Source organism: Cygnus olor, chromosome 13 (assembly GCF_009769625.2).
Source record: "Cygnus olor isolate bCygOlo1 chromosome 13, bCygOlo1.pri.v2, whole genome shotgun sequence".
NCBI classification, from domain to species: Eukaryota; Metazoa; Chordata; class Aves; order Anseriformes; family Anatidae; genus Cygnus; species Cygnus olor.
In genome coordinates this window covers 14,899,057-14,920,002 of record NC_049181.1, presented here as the reverse complement: position 1 = coordinate 14,920,002, position 20,946 = coordinate 14,899,057, and the positions used below count along the sequence as shown (strand labels likewise).

The 20,946-nt window shown below is 44.8% G+C and overlaps 1 protein-coding gene across 4 annotated transcripts in view; it reads right to left on the bottom strand.

Annotated features, from left to right (window-relative positions):
* The window catches only part of ENOX2 (ecto-NOX disulfide-thiol exchanger 2), a 50,592-nt gene extending 29,686 nt beyond the window's left edge, over window positions 1–20,906 (bottom strand). Inside the window, exons 1-4 of one of the 4 annotated variants that reach the window (XM_040572295.1) lie at window positions 20,855–20,906; window positions 8,659–8,802; window positions 6,293–6,427; window positions 970–1,125 (exon numbers count right to left, since the gene is read on the bottom strand). In XM_040572295.1, coding sequence (XP_040428229.1) covers window positions 970–1,125; window positions 6,293–6,427; window positions 8,659–8,791 — 424 coding nt within the window. In that variant the 5' untranslated portion in view covers window positions 8,792–8,802; window positions 20,855–20,906. Of the gene's footprint in view, window positions 1–969; window positions 1,126–6,292; window positions 6,428–8,658; window positions 8,803–10,120; window positions 12,028–20,854 lie in introns of those variants that run through there. The other 3 variants (XM_040572297.1, XM_040572296.1, XM_040572298.1) reach the window with 3 other exon arrangements.
* Window positions 20,907–20,946: the final 40 nt, after the last annotated feature.

Below are 20,946 nucleotides of genomic sequence, written 5' to 3'. Positions count from 1 at the left end.
ATCCAGGTGGAATCCACAATGGTGATGGCCCTGTAATAAACCTCAGGGGAAAAAAGGGAAGTCTGCTCATTTTTTCTGATGAGGAAGATAGCCAGTGGAGCCCAGATGGTAAGCATTATGGGGATTTAAGAAGGTCTACCAGGCATTAGAAGGCAGATTCCTGCAGAACACCAGCTACAGCTCACTATCCCAGGCTCCCACCACGCTCATGTGGAACACAGCTGGGAAACTGCAGTTTTTGATAAGGCTGCTCTTGAGTTTCTGCTGCAGCATACAGTCCACACTGAACATTATTTGTCAAACACGCTTTGTTTTCTGAATCAGCCACTACATAGCAAAAACAAAACAACCACAGCATTAGCATTTATGACTTTTTTTCTGAATCCTAAAAAATGCCCTAAAAAATGAGGAAACATTCCTTTAATTCCCTGAGACAAAAATCACCTGTTACTTAGATTTTTCAGGATTGGGAGACAGAGGTCACGAGCATGTCTTCACACTACTGCACAGGCACCAGCATGTGGCAGAAAAAAACGATGCAACAGCAATGCACCCCCAGAGGCATATGGGGCTGCAATCATGGGATAAGGCCAAGCAACACTTTCCCCAGAATACAAGAGGTATTAACATTGCAGCTGGCACTTATGTCCCACCACTATTCATCTGTATAGTTTCCAGTTCCAGGGACTGAAATATTTTCTTTCCCAATCCTTATTAATCTAACTGAACTGAAAACACTATTTATTGAAATTACAAACACTCAATGACAAAAGCAGATTTTTCCTACAGCTCTGTCACCTGTTTTTCAGCATCGTGCTTTTGAGCATGGTGACTCACCCCACAGCAGCTATGTCCAGGCAGTGCAATGGCTCTTCTCTCATATACACGTTTTTATATACATATTTTTATACACATACACACACATTCATATACAGACAGAAAGAAGATGAAACATAAATAGACACTTACGTGGGTTAGGTGGGAAGAGAGTGCAGCTTTTGCAGTGAATGATCTCCTTCACAGCAGGCATATCTGGAGGAATGGGAGGAGGGACTATCCCCAAGCCTGGCATCATGGGGTTGATTGGAGGGATTCCAGTCATCATCCCAAGAGCAGGATCAAAATCTAAACAGGTGAGAGAATAAGGGAGTCAGCTTTGGACTTATACAGTAGTTGTTCATTCAGACAGCAAATTAAGTACTCCACCCACATGCATCAGTGAAAATTAGCTGAATAAACAACAACACCGAGGGATTTAATTCACCAGAAAACTTTACATTTATAACCTTAGAAAAACTTCTAAAAACTATGTCAATTGCCTCAGCCAAATAAACTTCCTCAGTTCAAATAAACTACTTCCCTTTCTACGCTGTAGATACCATCTCTTATCTAGTATCAAAACCTTTCCCAGTAAGTATTATATTGTCCATATAAAAAAAAAAATCCACGATGTATGGCAACAGTGTAAAAGCAAACCCAGCTCAATTTTATTAAGTAGCTAAGCAGTGCAGACAGCTTGTGACATGGTGTTAAGGGCACCACCTTGCACACTAGACAAGTGTAGGAATTTCAGCAGCTAAGAATATGCCAGAAGAAATCTGGATAAAATGCACAGGAGCATTTAAGGAAATACTTTACCATTAAGTGTAACCTGCAACGGCAACACACATCTTACCCTGCTTAACTTGTTTCTAGGCTTTATTTAGTGTTCTGACTATATTCTGACTATATGACTATATTCTGAAGAAGTAGCATTTTTTTCTGACTTTGCTCTTGCATTTAACCTCCAATGCTAACTAAAGCTAAAGAGAATTATCAAATGAGAGGTATTTTATCTGTTCTGAAGCTGTGAACCCTGGGGAAGCAATACTTGCATACAACCAAAATAGAAACCATATACATAAATTCCTTAGAAAGAAAGCTCACGAGTTTGAGAATGTCAGCAGCTAAACTGTATGGACAACCGACACCACCAGGGCCAGCTGGTACTATCAGGTTGAGATCTCAAGAATAATTTCCTCTTGCAGGTGCACATCATCTTCTCTACTGTCTACCACCATTCCTCTCTCTGTAGCAGAAGAAACTCCGAGGATCTAGGCAATCCCCAAAATACCACAAAACACTACCACTGAGTATGTTACCCTGAGCACTATGGAACCTCTGAATCTGGCTGCTTTTTTCAGATGTAGGCAGAGAAGATTTATTTTGTAAGGCACAGATGAAAATTACAAATAGGCAGAACTGAGTGGTGCACGGCAGCACTTTCCTTTGATCCTAAGATGGCATCATTTCAGATTCTATTCATATCCCTTACGCAGGCAAGCAGTTTTGTACTCTTCTCTTCAACTTAGAAAAAGCTCCTACTTTGGATGAACAATAATCTGGATGCAAGACAGCTTTTAGCGTACAAATTGGACGTCTGAGTTTGGTAGCTGAATTTTGTTTTCCTTTGTATTTTAAAATATTTTATCTGGGGCTACATTTCTGCACAGTTTTATGTATATTGTTTTGTTCGCTATTTCACACCACACATGAACAGTGTCATAGTACAAACACAAATCCTCTGCCATGAAGCAAATCCTCTGCCATGAAGCAGACTTTTCAGAGAAGGGAAAATAAACTTCCCTGAAGCCAGTTGTGGAAAAAATCGATTTAAAGATACATGTGAATTTTATCCTTTTGAGATATACTAGTTTATTCACAATCACTTAACGCTGAGATATCTAGTCTGTGATAACTGGCTTGCAATGTGTGACATTAAAGTTACAGAACTTTAATACTTAAACTTCCATGTAGATTTCATAAATTATGCTGCTGAAAAGACCAAGCAGACAGCACTGTTTTCAGCTATTCTAAACAGTACTTTCACTTGTCTAAAAAAAGGATCAGCACATATGCTGGTGCCACACAACTCCCCTGAAACATACACTGGTTATTAGTTTACAGAGAAAATAGATTGCAAGGTATGACTGTCAGACCTAGGGTTAGGCTGGGGCTGAATGATCAATGATATACATGTATGTCTGCTATCGTGGGGTAGGATTTGCTTCTTCTACTGCAATCCTCCATGCAAGTGTTCTTTGAGCTGGGGTTTGGCTCACTGGCTTGGAGCAGCAAAGAGAAAATGCAAAGAGGCTGCCCCACCCCAGATCCCTGGGGTTTAAATTCATGTACTGGTAAACTGAAGTTCAAGATGAAGGTCACCTTGTGAATGGCTGTGACCTTCACTGGTAACACTCACTTGAAGATGTGAGATAGCAGGAGAAAAACTAAAGGGCTTAGTCCTGAGCAAGTAGCATCCTGATGCAACCTGAAACAATGACATCACCACTGAAAGCAAACTGAAATACAACAAGCGCAGTTACAGTCCCTTTCCCAAAGGGCTGAAAGAACACTTGCCAAAACCAACGTCCTAACCTTCAGCTTACCAATACTTCTTTCAGACTTCAAAGGTTTACAATGGGATGCTTGTTGCCAAAAAGGAGGGAAGGACATGTGTGCCAGTAAACTCAATCCCAGCTGTGAAGTTTTGAACCATTCTCACAAATACTGCCTGCCTATCCCAACCACACCCTGCCCATGCTGCAGGTAATGGAGCAGGCCCTGAGGTACCCCTCTAAGAAGTTCAGATGAAGCCATGCCACTTTGGCGCACACCCACAACTCATCGTTTCTCCACAGCTTGTGCTATGATAAACACAGCCTTGGTATCATCCTACAGAAATTGTTGTTGAAATGGCAAAGAAACTCATTATTTTCTCAGAGCTGTACTCCGAAACATCAGCAGGGAGAATCTGGCCCTTGCCCACTGCTGCCCATGAAAAGCATCTGGAAGGAGGAGGAATGGCCAAAGCTCACACTGCTGAGACAGTAGGGAGGATGGGGGATAGGGAGCAACAGTGATCTACTGGAAAATGCAGACTGCTGAAATGCCCATGTGTTAGAATCTAAAGGTCCTGCTTGTCATCTCTGCACAGTTTGGCATAGGTACACCTATGAGATCAGGAGTATTTCACTTCTGGCCAGCAGAAAATGGACACAGCAGGGGAAAAAAAAAAAAAAAAAAAACAGGAATAGAGCATAAGTATTGTTAAACATCAGAACTGATGACAGCCAAGTCTTCCGTCTTTGGGAAGCAAGGTTCACAATGCTATTGCAGGGAAATCACACTAGCTGGCAGCAAAAGGTGCAAAATATGGTGTGTTTCAGCCACCTGCTCACTATCCTTGGCAAGGATGGTGGCTCTTCCTCCCAGCCCTACTCTGGGCTGTCTGCCACATGCCCAGAACAGACAAGTAAATTCACTGCTACCGCTTTTGTAAGCCTCTAAATTAATTTTCTTCATATTCTGTAAATCTTCATACCAATGAGAGCATGCGGTCTCCTATTGTCCTGGTAATTTGTTATTCCTTCAAGGTCAGTTGACAGTAATGGACATAGATGCCAATCAGAGCAAATCCTTAATGGAGGAACACAGTAGCGGAGGAGCTTGAGGAATCGGAAGGAGAAGAAATCTAGGATGGGTTTTTCTCTGATTACGCTAGACTTCCAGCTTCCTAAAAAGCGTGAATTGATACAATTATCAGAAGCAAAAGAACTGGCAGGGTAGTGAACAACCACATTGTAAAGAAAGGTAGAAAGTGTATATACAGAGGGAAACGGAACCTGTGGTCTTTGGATTTGTGGTGACCCCCACTGTTTATTGCTCAACCAGCAATATTCAAATGCTGGACAACTTGCCGTCTTGCCTAGAGGTCTGCTTTTCCTGTTAAGAAGCTCAGCCTGTGGCTACAGACCAGCACCTGAGAGGCTTAAGAAGCAAAATCAGAAGAGTCAGGCTCCATTTGTACGGAAAATAAAAAAAAAAAAAAGGAGGAAAAAAGTCTTCAAGGACTCTAACAAGTTCAGAAACAGGCCTGGCAGGTGCTGTTTTGTTTGGTGAAAACTGATAACCTTTTAATACAAAACTGGCTTTACCTGGATGGCATGAAAGATGCTGTGTATTCATTTTAGATACTGCAATCCTGTCAAAGCATCTCACAACTACATGCTTTACTTCATCTGTAGAAACAGTATTAAGCTAGTAAGTTCTTAAGCATTTTTAGCCATTTTTTTTACTGTGACCTGAAACTTTAATCTCACCTGGCTTTAAGCAAAGATGGTCCACAGCATTTCAAGCTTCCACTGTCTCTCTTTTTTTATTTGTATGTAGATACTACAGATATGACTGGTCTAAACCTCAAACTATCATCGGGCGTGAGAACTAATCCACATTCACCAGAGCATTCTGCTCTTGCAATCAGATCAGAAAAAACATCGTGCTCCTTCTAAAACATTCTCAGTCATTTGTGTTGGCTGCAGAACTCCTGATCCCAAAGTCTACTCTCAAAAGGATCAGGATGAACACTACTCAGAAGACCGAAAAGCCTTCCCCATTCTTACATCAGGGAATGGGAAACTGGCCTCAAACTTGTATACGCTCCCAGTACAGACTTCTACTGATTTTCACTTGGCACATGTACGTGAGCAGGAGAAAAAGACATGAAAGCATCTCTTACAGCAAAGACAAATGTGAAACTATGCCCAGGGGACAGAAAAGTCTACCCTACGCTGAGTCCGTTTTGCCTATCATGATAATTGTTGAGCGATCTCCCCGTCCTTATCTCAACACTTCAGCCCTTTTCATCATATTTTCTCTCACTTACTCTTTGAGGAGGGGGAGCAAGAGAGCAGCTGAGGTGGAGCTTGGCTGCCTACCTGAGTAAAAACACCACAGGTACAGCGCAGGTCTGTTATGACAGAAGCTCTTTAACAAACTGAGTAGGTTGACTCATCCATGAACAAAGTGGCCATTTCTTGAGCAGAATCCTCCATTAATTTCTACCATATCCATTTTAATGCTTTGTTGTTCTCTTCTTCATTCTCCTCCCCCCTTCAGTCTAAGCACAGTTTCAGTTCATCTTAGAATGTGTTACTTGACATCAGTGGTTTCCTGAGCTCTGTAGACGTGTCTCAGTGGAAGATGCTCCTCTTGCTAGTCCACTGCAGAGTTAGAGGTAACCAACCCCCAGCAGCCACTGTCTGCATCAATAAATATGTATTCTCATTTCTTGTGAAATCAGTTTTAAAACACTGACCTTTAAATAAATCACTTGTAGACATTATGCGCTGTGTTTGAAATGCATTAAATGCCTACTGCATATAAAACACATTAATCCAACTGAAGTGAAATAGGTTCTTCCCAAAGACTTGTGTGAAAGAAAAGGTGGACGCAGTCTGGATAACTCACGTACCAGGCAGGAGGGGCTGTCCTGTCATTCCCATGGGAGCCATCCCTAGATTGTTCATCGCAGTGGCCCAGGCAGTTGGGTCTGACATTGGCAAACCCATTGGAATGGAGTCTAGGCTTAGATTTCTGCCACTATCTGCTGAGAGAAAAAAGGTAATGAAGAGCTCAGTGCATATCTTAAGTTTTCTGCTGGACATATGTTACTCAAGAAGGCTCTGAGGTATCAGCATACAAAAACAGATTTGACCCTAACATATAGAAAAGGGCCAACTGAAAAAAATATCAAGTAGATGACATTTCAGGGAAGCAAGTCTATGGAAGAACTGACTTCCAAAAGCACGTAAATTATGTTTTGTATGTTACAATACACAGCTCTAAGAGACCTTGAAGAAACACTGATTAAAGATAAGAATTTATGAAGAAGGGACAAATGTTCAGCAGGCATAAACTGCCATAATTACACTGAAATTGGAGATTGCCAGTCTGCTCAAGCAGAGAATATTTCCACTCCCATTTGAAGACATTTCTTCCCTTCTAAAAGGAGAAATGAAGCAGAGAACAGTGTTTCTGGCCGCAGCAGTTCCATTGTTATTTACTCAACATCTAGCAGAGTTATCTGGGGAGCCATGTGGAACCATTACCATTATACAAATATCTGGCTTCATGTTAAGTACAAATGTTCAGTGATTTAGTTGGGTGAACCATGCCTTTAGCTGATTACTTCCATGCACCACTACCAAGACAAAATGCTTTTCTTTCTGTTTGCACAGAAAAGTTTATTGTAGTAGTTCACTAACCATTTCCTCGTGGATTATGAGGACTTTATTCTGCTCCCCGTCCCTATCTACCAGCTCAGGGGGCTGAGTACCCAGAGAACAACTGGTCTTGCTGCTACAGACTGAGGCAAAGAAGGCAATAAGTACCTCAGCCTTTGCCTCGTATCTTGTCACTATGTTTCCCCCCACATCCAATAAAGTGACTCCACCACCTCCCTGGGCAACCCGTTCCAATGCCTGACTGCTCTTTCTGAGAAGAAATGTCTCCTCATTTCCAACCTAAACCTCCCCCAGTGCACCTTGAGGCCATTCCCTCTAGTCCTGTCACTAGTTATCTGCAAGAAGAAAGGCCTCTGCCAACCAGTCTCCTAAAGAGGCCAAAGTCTGCCCCCTGGAAGTCCAAGTTGGCAGCTCTGCTAAGCCTCCTCCTTACTTTTCCAAGGATGAAAAACTCTATTAATTCATGATCGCTATGTCCAAGAGGGCCTCCAATCTTCACATCACCCAGAAGTCCTTCTTTAATTACAGGCAAAAGGTCCACAGAAATAACTAAAAGAACAAAAATTCCTGACGCTACCCTCTTGAACCAGTCCTTTAGGACTGCTTTCAGACAGGGGACAGTCCTACTGGCTACATCCACATTACCTGTACTTGCAAATTGACTGAAGTCTCACTTCACCTGAGATATATTTGATAGCACAGAAGTGGAAGCCACCACCTCCTTTCCAGAGGGAAAAAGCAAATTCCCTCCAGTTCTCTTTCTGTCACGCTAGAGAGGTCTCACACTTGCTGCACATAACACATCTGGGAGAGGTGTGCAACTGCAAGGTACGTTTGGAGTGAGAGACACTCACATGCCATGAATATGTTAACTGAACTCCCAAGCGAAACACTCAGGCTTTCACAACTCCAAAGAACTCCTGATGTTCGTAGCTTCTTGGTAGTAGAGGCAGGTAATGATTTTATAACACATCACACTATGCACTGCAAAACTGAAATTAACGCTATGTCTTGTTCTACAATTGGAGAAAATGTCCCCAAGAAGATGAGAAAGCTATCTTCTTTAATAACTCAGAAGAGGAAAAGGAGCCCTGCTTCGGCTGAAAAGAGATATCTTAGGGCAAAACAGACAAGGGAAAGTGTTAAATAGACAATAATAGCTTCAACAAGTTTGGTTTTATTACGTTATCTTAACCATGAATGTCTCCATTCATTCAGACTGTTCTACCTTCTAAGTTACTACTTTTCATTATAGTCATGATTTTAATACTGAGATATTGTTGAATTACTGAGATATTGTTGAATTAGAAAAAAACATCTATTGGGACAGGTATAGTGATTCCACAATGGTTTTAAAAAATACAAAACTGCTTTCATTTTTACACAGAAATACTAAAGATGATTGATTCAAAGCCATGTAAGAATGGAAACACAAACGCTGGTCTGACTGCAAACAGTACCAGACCACAACTTGATTTCCATCTATCCAGTGCAGAGCAATTTCTGCACTGACATCTTAGCACAGCAGCTGGTTTTGGTCTGCACTTAAGCAGATGTCTTGTCCATTGTCATACTGAGCTGCTACATAGCTCACCTGGAGGAACGTTTGTTCTCTTCCTCTTCTTGCCCGGATCATTTCCATTCTCAGTTGGGCTTTCCAACACCCGTGCACCACTTGTGCTGCTGAACTGCAGAGATTTGCTGTTGCTGGCAGGATCAAAGGACATATGGTTTAAGCCTGAAAGACAAAAATGCACTCAGATACAGTTATAATGGTTTGTGATGCTTCAGGATCACAGTAATAAAAGAAATGCCCAGTCCCAGGTACAGCTGGTACCCTTCAGGCCCCTTGAGGAATTGTGCCTGCTGTTTATCCTCACAAGTATGCCTGATCTTAATGTTACACTGATATCACTTTGAATTATTACTCATAAACATTAATCCCAACACTCCTCTCTAGACTCACAAAAATCAAGCGTGTTATGCTATAAACCAGAGGTGCGTCTCCCTGGCATTGTCTAGCGTTTCCCAGTTCAGAAACTCAGAAGCCATCACTGGCCTGCCTGTGTGCTGGGCACACACAGACACATGCTGCAAGAGGTGCTGGCAGAGCCACGGCTCTCGGAATACCAGAGTGCCTTTAGTCATATTGCTCAGAGTTTGTTATGATAGAGAAGATCTACTGATGATTTTGGTTTACTCAAGAATAAGTGTAGATAGGCTTATTTAATTTAATATGGGTCAAAGATATAAAAAGATTTAAAAGATATAAAACCAGAACAGTTAAGATGGTATGAACAACTGAGACCTCCTCGCCTGCTTCTGTGCCACAGGAAGCTCCCATCTCTTTCCCTTGCTCTAACCTCCACTCCACCCTAAAAGCTCCATCAGGAGAACTTATGCCTCCTCTTCTACTTTGCAGTGAGACGGTACTGAGCAAAAGCTGTATAGCTCTTTTAAGATGTGGTTGACACAGCACAATAGTACGGAACTGTGGCAGGCTTAGATCCACACACAAAATTTCCTGTAAACACAACCTCTGATAGCACACAATGTCAGCTTTAGACTGAGCTGCCCATCATCCACCTTACAAGCTGAGTTACGTCATGATCTTTGGAGGACACTACCCATGCTTCCCAGGATGGTTCCCGATTGAAGGAGATGTCAAGGCCCGTACAGACCCATAAAGACCAGAATAAGGTGTTAAAAATTGGGTAACTTCTTAAATATTCTCTAGCCATAAAGTACATTCTGAAATACCAAGAAACAAATAGTCTGAATACTACTTAAAAATTACTTCGCTGATCACTCAACATCATGTTTGTTGTGCTTCCTGAAAGTTTTGAGTTTTTCCTCACTCACAAATATCCCCGTTTCCATGCAGGACAAGTTATTTCAGTGCCGAGTCTGGGTCTCACAAGAAATACCCAATGCTATGTTTACCATGTTACACGTGAAGAAGGAGCAACAGTTAAGGAAGAGTAATACGATCGAGCAGAACAAAAGCTGCCAGAAAGAAAGCAAACGCCCACTGGCAGGACAGCCTGTGCATTTACCCCCAGCCTCCACCACAGGTGTCCAAGCGCTTCGCAGCTGAAGTCCGCCACCTGTGCTCACACAGCCCGAAGAGGCAACCAGCTACTTCAGATCAGGCTGCACATACAGAGGGCTCTCTGCAACAGGTAGAAAACTGATAAAGTAGCAATGGAAGGACATTCAATAGCAATGCCGACAGCATAAGGTCCTGGCAGACTCCTACAACCTGATGACTGTAGTCCTCAGACTGCTTCTTCTTCAGAGTTTAACTCCCAACATCCCTCTACCTTTCTGACCAAAGTTGTAACTACCTTTTCTGAAGCTGCTCCAAGGAGAAGGTGGGGGGTTTGGTTGGTTGGTTTGGTTTCGGGGGTGGTTTTGGTGTCTCAGAAATTGCCCTGGAGTTACTCAAGTAAAGATCTCAAAGGCTACTCAGAGGCCTGAAAAAGAGTCAAGTCTCAACAGAAGTGACTTTAAAAAAATAATAAAAAAAAAAATACTCCTTCCCCTTCCACCCCACAGAAGCAACCCTTAAACTCATTCCATCACTAGGCTTTAGTTTCTCTGCCCACTCAAACTTCCACCTGCACACCCTGAGCATGCAAACACCCGATCCAGAGGATAGCACAGCCGCTGGGACAGCATCCAATTCAAGACAGGACACCAACATTCATGCAGTTATTTGTGTACTTCTAAGATGTCTACCCTCCCAGTATGGACGGATACCTAGTCAACTCAGCAACGTCTACAGCCCTTTAGGGGATATCAGGAAACAGAACAAAAAGACAAACCACATCCAGCCACCATATACATGAAGAAAAGCTAATTACGCATATTTGAACCAAAGGTGATTGGAAGCTGCAAAGCAAGATTTCTTCAGTGTGTTTCCTAGTTCAAGGCATTACAACCATTCCAGAGTAATTTTGAGCTTCAATAATCACTCTCCACAGATCTGTTATGGACAAATTGAGGTGATGGCCAACTATGTGCCCTTTATGTGCCTAAAGAATGTGTCCCTAACCATTCCTGCCTCTTTACCATGGCCTTTTTCTCAAAAAAAAAAAAAAAAAAAAAGTAATAAGAAAAAAGTACTTTGTAAACAATCACAGCAAGTTTTAGAGAGGTATACTGCCCTTAACTGAGCTCTGAGTTCACTGTTCCACCTTCTGTTGTACCTAGCACTTGCAGGGATGCAAGACTGAACGGACACTAAAATATTCAGTTTTATTTATCTTTATCTCAGCAAACTCACTGTGAACACAAAGCCAATGCGAAAAAAAATCTGGACTAACACGAAGTGATAAAAATAGCTGCATTTCTGCTAAGCCATATGTTCCTGGGAGAAACCAGCAAAACTACAGGAGTATCAAAGATGCCGATTATGCTGCCTCAATGCACTGATAGGCTGAAACATGGCAACAGCTTCATTTATACCGAACCTTTCCCTAGACACACTGCAAGCTGGGGGCAGCGCCGTGATTTCTATTCTAGAGGATTCCACTTCCAAGAACTTGCTAATAAATACAGTTGCTGTGTATGCCTGTAAATAGACAAGAGAGTGGATACAGAGAGTCTAAGGGGGCTCTTCTCTTATCTACTGAAAGGTGAGAATGCAAGAAGCAGCCAAGAAAACAAGCACTGTTCAGCTGGCAACAACCAACAATAGTCACGCACAACTATGCAAGATGCCTACAATGCTGTTTCTTAAATACTCCGAAGTCAAAATATCACGGAGGTCATAAGGCTTCAGGAAAACAAATCACGAATGCAGCAGGTTAAAAATAGAGAGGCCGTGCACAGTAAAGAAGTAGTCAGAAAATAAAAAGAGCGACTGTAAAATTTACCTCTCTTATCAAGAGATAAGAGATATAAGAGAGATTACCTTTTTATCAAGAGATAAGAGATCTTCCCCACCCCAAGCCTACTCTTCTCCAGGTTAAACAATCCCAGTTCTCTCATAGATGGGATCGTAGAAGATGTTAGTGAGCTAACGGCCCTTCACCGGGCTCACTCTAGTACATCCATGACTGCCTCGCAGTGGGGAGCGCAGAGCCGGACACGACACCCCAGGGACGCCGGTGCTGAACGGAAGGATCAGCAGTGGCGATCTCCCACCCTGCTGTCCATGCTCAACCTAAGGCAGCCCAGGAGGCTGCCGACCTCGTTTGCTGGGAGGGCACATTGTTGTGTATGCACAGCTCCCTTAAGCACAGGCTATTCCAGAAGCACGTGGATAGGCCCATTCATTTCAACACACACCAACCATAGGCATTCCATCAGTCTTTTCCATAATGCTACAGACTGGGGTTTCCCTCCCCCCAAGAGGAAGCCTCCTGTGGCAGCATTAGGTTCCCAGCATCACCTCCCAAACACGCCAGGATTCTCAGCTTTGTTTATGTTCAGCCACCAGCTCAGCCACCTTTGCTCCTGACACCTCTTTTAGGGACAGATTCCTGTCAGCTCCCTAGAGCAGAGTAATCCTGAGCTGTCCTCCCTACAGGACATCAAACTCCTCACAGGCTCTACAATCATGCAGAGCACAAAGAGCCAGGTAATCAACAATACTTTCATCACCAACCTGTTTTCTAAAATCCACAGAGTTAGGCTGTTGTACATCGAAACAACTGTAAGGCACCAACAAGGTATCCCGTTCAGTCCTGAACACTAGACTTTAATTAGATCGAGTGCAGAACTGCCAGATGTTTGAAAAGATCACAGCAAACGAGGCTATTGCTTAACCATAGCCAGAGAGCACCACATAAATGCTCAGGAAGACACGGATGATGGCTGAACTTTTCAGTTTTCCCAATGTGAGAACAAAAGGATTCACAATTTGGGAATTCACTTGAAACTGGAACATGGAGTAAGACATCGATATGAAGCTAAACTGCTCTGCTCGTTCACAGCACCGGGCAGGAAGCAGCTTCCAACAGCTGTGGTCAGCGAAGCAGGGACTGCTCAGAGCTCCTTAGCAGCCCATGCCAAAGCAGAGAGGGTCTGAACCAGGGAACGAGAGGTAGTGCGGGAACTGACAGAATGAAAACCCCTCTCTCCTGGTGAAGGGCAAACCTCCAGCAGCTAGCACCAGGCACCACAGCACTGTGGTCTCTGTAACTGGAGCAAGGGCAGAGGCAGTGCCTGCAGCAACAAGTAGAAGCTTGGCTAGTCTGACAGCTTGGGCAGGGCTAAGACACACACGACACAAAACAAGCAAGCCAACAAACATCCCATGCCACTGGAAGATATTAGGAACAAGGTCACTCATCCCTGGCTATCACAGGCTACTTCGTGCTCACAAAATGATCTAAACCCACCTTCACAAGCAGGCTACCCCTGTACCAAGGGTAGGTGGGAGACTAAAGGCAACAGTAACGTGAATTAAAGTTCAATGGAGGTGGGGTTTTTTTGTTTATTTGTTTGTTTTGTTTTGGGGGGTGACAGGGGGGAAGCAAATGAAGTTCAGTTTGAACTCAATGGCTGTCTAAAGGATGAGGACACACTCAGCTCAGCATCACCTAACCAAACGCATTTCTAATTATCGAGGTCCAGGCACTGGCTGTGAGCGATGTGGGCACAACACAATCAAAGCATTATAAAGACAACCAGAGACACCATAGTCCCTGGAGAACGGACCATGGACTTGCTCCAGACATCTCATGAATAGCCCACTCCCAAAAAAATGATTATTTATGGGCTGTCCATTAAATATAATCTGATATGATCTGTAACAGATGCAACACATGATCCCCAGACGTGAATGCAGCAGCATTTTTTGCACTAGCACAAATACACGGTGTCAGATTAATGCTCAACGATAACCCCACAGGGCATGATTAAGGGGGCACTAGTACCGGGAATTCAGCTCCAGATTCACCGTCTCATCAAGCCATGGCTGAGCTCACGCCACTGCAATATTTGAGAGACCACATCAGGAGTAAATCAGTGAAGAGGTCAGACTTAAAATCCTCATTTTCTCCCCACTGGAGGGTTTTGGTTTGTTTTTAACCTCAAGCCACATAACAACTGACACGTCTTACAGAGCAATCGTAAAACAGCGATACCAGTACAATGAGGGGACAAGAGGAGGAATAAAACCAAAAACTATTACATTGCTCAGAGGTTTTCAGCACAAGAGACTGACTTTTCTATAACCTTTTTTTCAACTGGTATTTCACAGGCATAGGATGCACTTTGAGACAGTGCTGAGGCAGCAAAGATTCCTTACTGTGAATTAGGAGGTAAGATTTAAAGAGTTAAAACATTATTGCTTCAAATCAAGTTTTGCGTCTGAAAATACTACTGTAAGTTTGCACTCCTGTTGTAAAACTCACCCCAATTAATTGCTTTATGCCAAACAAATTATTTCTCAATGTAGAAACAGTTTCAGAGCTACCCTTCTCATTGTATGTGCTCTTCCATACAGTTGAAACCTCTTCAAAAGATGAAAATAGGAAGAACGAACTTCCTTGGTTATAAAGCTAACCCTTTGCACTTACAACTTACCACATGCAGAGCATGTGGTCCAAGTGCTGTGGAAGAGAAGCCCACTGTCCTCCTTCAATAGACTCCGGCAAGAATTCCACAAGTCAGAAATCTTCAGAAGCTGAAGAAACCGGGAGCTGACGAATCATAGCATCACTGAGGTTGGAAAAGGCCTCTAAGATCATCACATCCAGCCTTTATCCTAGCACTGTCAGGTCTACCACTGAATCACGTCCCTGTATCCATATCTACAGGGCTTTTGAATACCTCCAGGGGTGGTGGGTGACTCAGCTACTTCCCTGGGCAGCCTGTCCCAATGCCTCACAACCCTTTCAGAGAATTTTTTTTTTTCCTAGTATCCAACCCAAACCTCCCCTGGCACACTTTTTTCCTCTTGTCCTATCGCTTGTTGCTTTGGAGCAAAGACTGACCCCCGCACCCCGCTACAGCCTCCTCTGAGGTAGTTGTAGAGAGCAATAAGGGCTCCCCTGAGACTCCTCTTCTCCAGACTGAACAACCCCAGTTCCCTCAACCATTCCTCACACGACTTGTTCTCTAGACCCTTCACCAGCTTCGTAGCCCTTCTCTGGACACGCTCCAGGGCCTGAATGTCCTTCTTGTAGTGAGGGCCCAAAGCTGAACACAGCACTCGAGGTGCGGCCTCACCAGAGCTGAGTGCAGGGGGACGATCACCTCCCTCGTCCTTCTGGGGCCTCCCTGGCCCCAGTATTTCTGGTACAGTATTTCTGTTACAACACACTAACTACTGAGAAGTACCCCACCTTGGGAAAGCTTTCACTTGCTTCCCCAAGACGAAGAAAGGCAGAGGCCAAGAGGCAACTGAAGCATTACCAAGAACAGAAGCAGCACAGACAGTGAGCACACTGCCACTGCTCTCCTGCAGCATGGGTTCTGTTCCCAGAACAAACCAAGCCAGAGAGAAGATTTTCAACGTGCTTCAGAGCACATTTCTCTGTTGCTCACATAATGAAATCACACATTATGGAAAATCCTCGTTATATCAAAATTTTCACCCTACAACTGGTCAATGCCATGCCCAGCAGCCACTTTCAGAAACAACTGCCTGTTGTATTGTGTCTGTGAACTAACATTCAGCTTTAGCCCCGATCCATATCCCATCGCACACAAAAACATGCACAGATGGAAGCTGCAGCTCTCACAGCACACGTTCAGAAAGAGTCTGAATAGAGATAGGGAAGATCACAATGTTCCAGGCATAAATCAAGGGAAGGATCTATCCTCACTGGGTCTCATGCCAGCCCCTTGACAAGACTTCATTTTCCAACCACTCGTTCCCGCTAACAGAACTTGGCCGTTGGTCTTAATGACCAGCAAAAAAAAAAAAAAAAAAAAAAAGAGGGAGTCAACTTCTTTTGAACTGAAAAGCATTGTTTTACAGATCATTTTTACTACCGACAGCTGAAAATGCCAGCAACAATTCTACCCAAAATGCGACTTTGCACAGCTTGGTGTGCTTTAAAATTGTATTCCTTAAAACAGTACCCTATCGGGGCTTCCACTTCAACATTTTTGCAAAAATCTTACCTGCTAGATTCACTCACGTTCAATTAAATGACAGCACAAGCTCTGTGCACAAGCCTAGCACTGCTTTAGAGGCAGAGCGGTTCACCCAGGGTGCACACCCTAACAGCAATCTCGTGCTACTGCCGTTTAGGCGCTCCAACATCTTGCCATCCAACTAGTTAACAAAAAGCAGGTGCACAAATCAATCCCCTGTACCTTAAAAAAAATAGTAGTAACAAGTACCCTGACACCTTCACATACCTGTAAGTATTTTAATCGCACACTTAGAAAGTCCACATGGTTTATACCATTCACCAAGCTTCTCACTTGCCTCAGCATAAAGAAGGAAGAACTTCAGAAATGGGCTGACGCAGGCTTTGCTATAAATATTGGTCTACCATTTGCCAACATTGGCAAATGTTGGAAGTACGTATTTCCCAACCTGAGCAGTGGTCCCTTTTCTTACCCAGGAACAAACAGAATTGCAGAATACAAACTCCCATCCGATTACAAACTACTTGTTTTTATGTCTAAAGAAATAAATTTTGGAAGAAAAAGTACATAACACTGACAGTAATCAATTAGAAAACGCAGAGAAAAGAAAACAAGGGAAAGGAGAGAATAAAGATACTGAGGCTTTGAAGTCACATTTCAACACCAAACATTTGCTTTCTGAAACTAGTTCCCAGGTTTAAAACCTACTGTTGGGCTTGTGCACTCTTTTCTACTGTCCTCCTGTCTAAACCGTCATGGTTAGAGCTTTATAACAATTAGTTTAACAGACGCACATTTGATAGAGAAGCTGCCTAAGCAGACTGAAGAGATCAACATACTTTTGATAGTTACTTCCGTCAATTCCATATAATCCTTTATTCTAACAACACTCATCCAGACAGCCTCAGAGAAACATACATTCAAGAGAATTACACGAAACGCACACGGTACCTGCATACTGCACGAGAAACATGGCAAGATACTGATAATACTTCAATATTTCAGCCAGTTCTCCTGCCCCTTCCAGTTTGCTTATCTGTCTGTTTGAAAGGTGGATGGTTCGGTTCCCACACAAGGCTTCTGGCTTAGTGCAGCTCCACAAAAGCCACTGAGCACGAAAGGAAGGTGGGTCAGTAAAACTACCACTGCACTTCCCCACCAGCAGGCAGTGACAGCCCAGGCATCAAGAGCACAGGTTAGGACGACAGTTTACAAACTGCAACCGCATGTGTCACCATCAGTCTCCAGTGACTGACACCAATGGGCTGATTCTTGGGTGGGGGGGGAAGGAGGTGAAAGAGCAGCTGCAAAACTGATTAGCAGTAATAAATCTGAATCCGCGAGGGATTTCATACATCAATGCTCTAAGCGCTGGCATGCAGTTAAACAAACCCCGTTTGCATGCCTGAAATTAGTTGCCTCTGCACAAAAGATTAAGTCCTGGTAATCCTTGAAGATAAAAGGCACACAACCCACTTCTTGATTCTGGGAGCTTGTAGTGAAAAAGAAATATTAACTTCAGGCAAGCTTATTCTAGCAGGGCGCTGTAAGAAAAGAGCTGTGAAGACTTACTCTCTTCTTTGCCTCCAGAGACACAACATTCATAACACTGAAGGTCTATCTGTAGCGTTTTCAAGTAAATGGCATGTATTCACAAACCGCTGTCAACACAGCAGCAAAAACATGGAGACTTGATCAAGTTGTGTATGAGACGTGTTTTCTGTTTCCTGTTATAAACAGAGAAGACACAAAGGAAAACACGATGTACTGGTGTGCCTGCGCACCTACACGTGTATATCCACAAACGCCTGGTCTTTGCTTCCCTGTGGCAAGTCCTCAACAGCCCTAACAAAGCCTCCGTGGCCTAACCACCGTGACAAACTTCCAAATATTTCACAGCACAGAGTATTTTTAGGACACTCACATCGCTCTGTCAAACCACCTTTCCCCATGACACAACATCTAGAACTTGTTTCACACCAACACCTCCACTTACAGGCGGTGCGCAGACTCACTCTGGAAGCGGAGGTGCACTGCACGTAGCTGCAGTCCACGGAGAGGAACACGCCTAATCCCGGACAGCTCATCATCTAGCTGGGGTACAAAGCACTCTCCAGAAGCCACCCTGCCAACCTCACTCTCGGTATTTCCGGAAAGTAACACATGCACCTTTGCACAAACGCACAATCTAAAATACCACTGTGAAAGGCTCAGAGACTCATCCCTGTCAAGACCAGTTTTCCATTTCTATCACCTCTGCAGAACCATACACACAAGCAGATCAGATGTGTTTCTACAAACGAAGGGATGCAGGAATAACCGAACCTCGGACATAGACCTACTGGGGTGGAGCAGGAGAGTGAATTCCCATGGAAAATTCACACTCACAGAATAGTTTGGGTTGGAAGGGACCTTACACACCAGCCAGTTCCAACCCCCTGCAGGGGGTGCAGGGACACCTCCCACCAACCCAGGCTGCCCAAGGCCCCATCCAGCCTGCCCCTGAGCACCTCCAGGGATGGGGCATCCACAGCTTCTCTGAGCAACCTGTTCCAGTGCCTCACCACACCCATAGTATAGAACGTCTTCCTTATATCTAACCTAAACCTGCCCTCTTTTAGTTTAAAGCCGTAACCTCTTGTCCTACTGCTACAGTCCTTGATAGAGTGCCTCTCCAGCTTTCTTATAGCCCCCCATTAGGTACTGGAAGGCTGCTGTAAAGCCTCCCCAGAGATTTCTCTTCTGCAGAAGAACAGCCACTCAGCTTCCAGCAGAGCCAGCAGCCAGAATCATCACAAAATCCTGCTCAAACCTGGTCTATAAGGATGGCTGCTGCTCCCCAAAGAAGGCATTTGCAGAGAGATAGAAGCAGACCAGAGGCCAGCGGACAGCTACAGCACCAGCACAAGGACTGGAATTGCAAAGTCTCAGCCGAGAGCAGAGCAGCTGGGTGTTGTAGGAAAACACTGCTTTGGGATGAACACGTTGGCACTGGAAGAATGTCAGCAGAAAAGTTGGGGATTAGGTGAGAAATCTCACACCATCTTTGGAAGGTATTCAGAATGCCTCTCTAGCAACACCTTATCTTTGAAATTACTTGGGGTGAAGTTCAATCTCCTTCCACAAGCTGAAGTCACTGATACCAAAAACATGACCTTAAGCTAAGAAACCTGACCTTACAGTGGCTCAGACGGAGCTTTCAACAACTTAACACAGAGAGCTTTACAGTTAGATGTTACTGAGTGCCCCAAATGTAATAACAAGAAACAGAGAAAACAACTACTCAGCTTCCAGAGAGGGAAGGAGATAGAATCATTGAACGGCTTGGGTTGGAAGGGACCTTAAAGATCACCTAGTTCCAATCCCCTTCCACCAGCCCAGGTTGCTCCAGTCCCCATCCAGCCTGGCCTTGGACACTGCCAGGGATGGGGCACCCACAGCTCCTCTGGACAACCTGTGCCAGGGCTTCATCACCATCACAGTCAAATTTTTTTTCCTCATACCTAATCTAAAGCTATCCACTTTTAGTTTAAAGTCATTATGCTTGTCCTATCGCTACACTCCCTGATAAGTGATGAAAAGCTAGAGTAGCAGGGAAGGAATTCAAGTTTGCTGGACAAGTGGCTACCCCAGGTCGCCTTAGCATTTTACCTGTCGTTGCACTGCTGTGCAGCAACGTTCTGCAGGTCAGGAAAACGTGGTGCTCAGCTACTGCAGCTGCGCAAGCGAAGTACAGGGGAGATAAACAATGACTGAAGTATGTGGAGTAACGAGCGATCTATCCAAGGACTAATGTGTTTGTGTAAGAAACACGGCATTAAAGAACGAAAGCATTTACATGCAGCATGATCAAAACATATGTTGCTGTTAGTAGATGGACCCTGAGGCATGTACCAAAACATGAGTAAAATAATTAAGACAGTAAGAAGCACATGAGTATAAAGTTCGAGTATAACGCTTAAAGAACCAAATAAACGTGTGCAGACGTCTGTGTACATGTACAAGTGTGCTGCAGAGCACCTCTATGGTAGCTACAGAGTTTAATACCACCGCTAGCTGTGGTTACTGCCGGGAGCATGCCCAAAACCCAGGATCGCTTCCTGCAGACGGTTGTACCAGAACAGGACAGATGTGAGTTACTCAGCTGGGCACGGCCGAGGCTGCCCGGTGCTCAGGAGAGATGGGAGCACCGCCACTTACACCCAGCGGCTGAGACGCTGCTGCCACTCCTACCCCTCCCCAAACCAGCCGTTCTCGGAGCACCAGAAGCGGCCTGTGAAGGAGGCACTCTGTTAATGTCAGCAAACTCGCCCCATCTCACCCTCCATCTTGTACCACCTTGGGGCATTTCGATGACCACCGAAGGAGAGAGGCAGCCCGGAGGTTTCACGCACGAAAGAAGCCTTCCCGAGCAGCCCCCCCGCCGCCCCACCAGACACCACCGGCGGCCTCCTGGCACCCCGCGAGGTGAGGTGCCCTGCGCAGAGGCAGCCTGCCGCTGGGGACGTGTGCGCGCCGTGCAGCAGGGACTGAACCGACCGGGACCGACCGCCCGGCGGCCCCTTCCGGACTAAAGCTCCCCGCAGCCCCTCCCGGCTGCCTCCGGGACTCTCCCGGGGCCCTCCCGAGGCCCGACTCGGGCCCGCACGCAGCGCAGGCCGCCCGCCCGCTCACCCACGGCGAGGGACTCGCCCCCACCCCCGGCCCGGCCGCCCCGCCCCGCATTTACTCACCGCCCGGCCCCGGCCCCGGCCCCGGCCCCGGCCCCTGCCCGCGCCCGGCCCCGCCGCGGCCGCCCTCGGCGAACATCCGCGCCGCGGCCCCT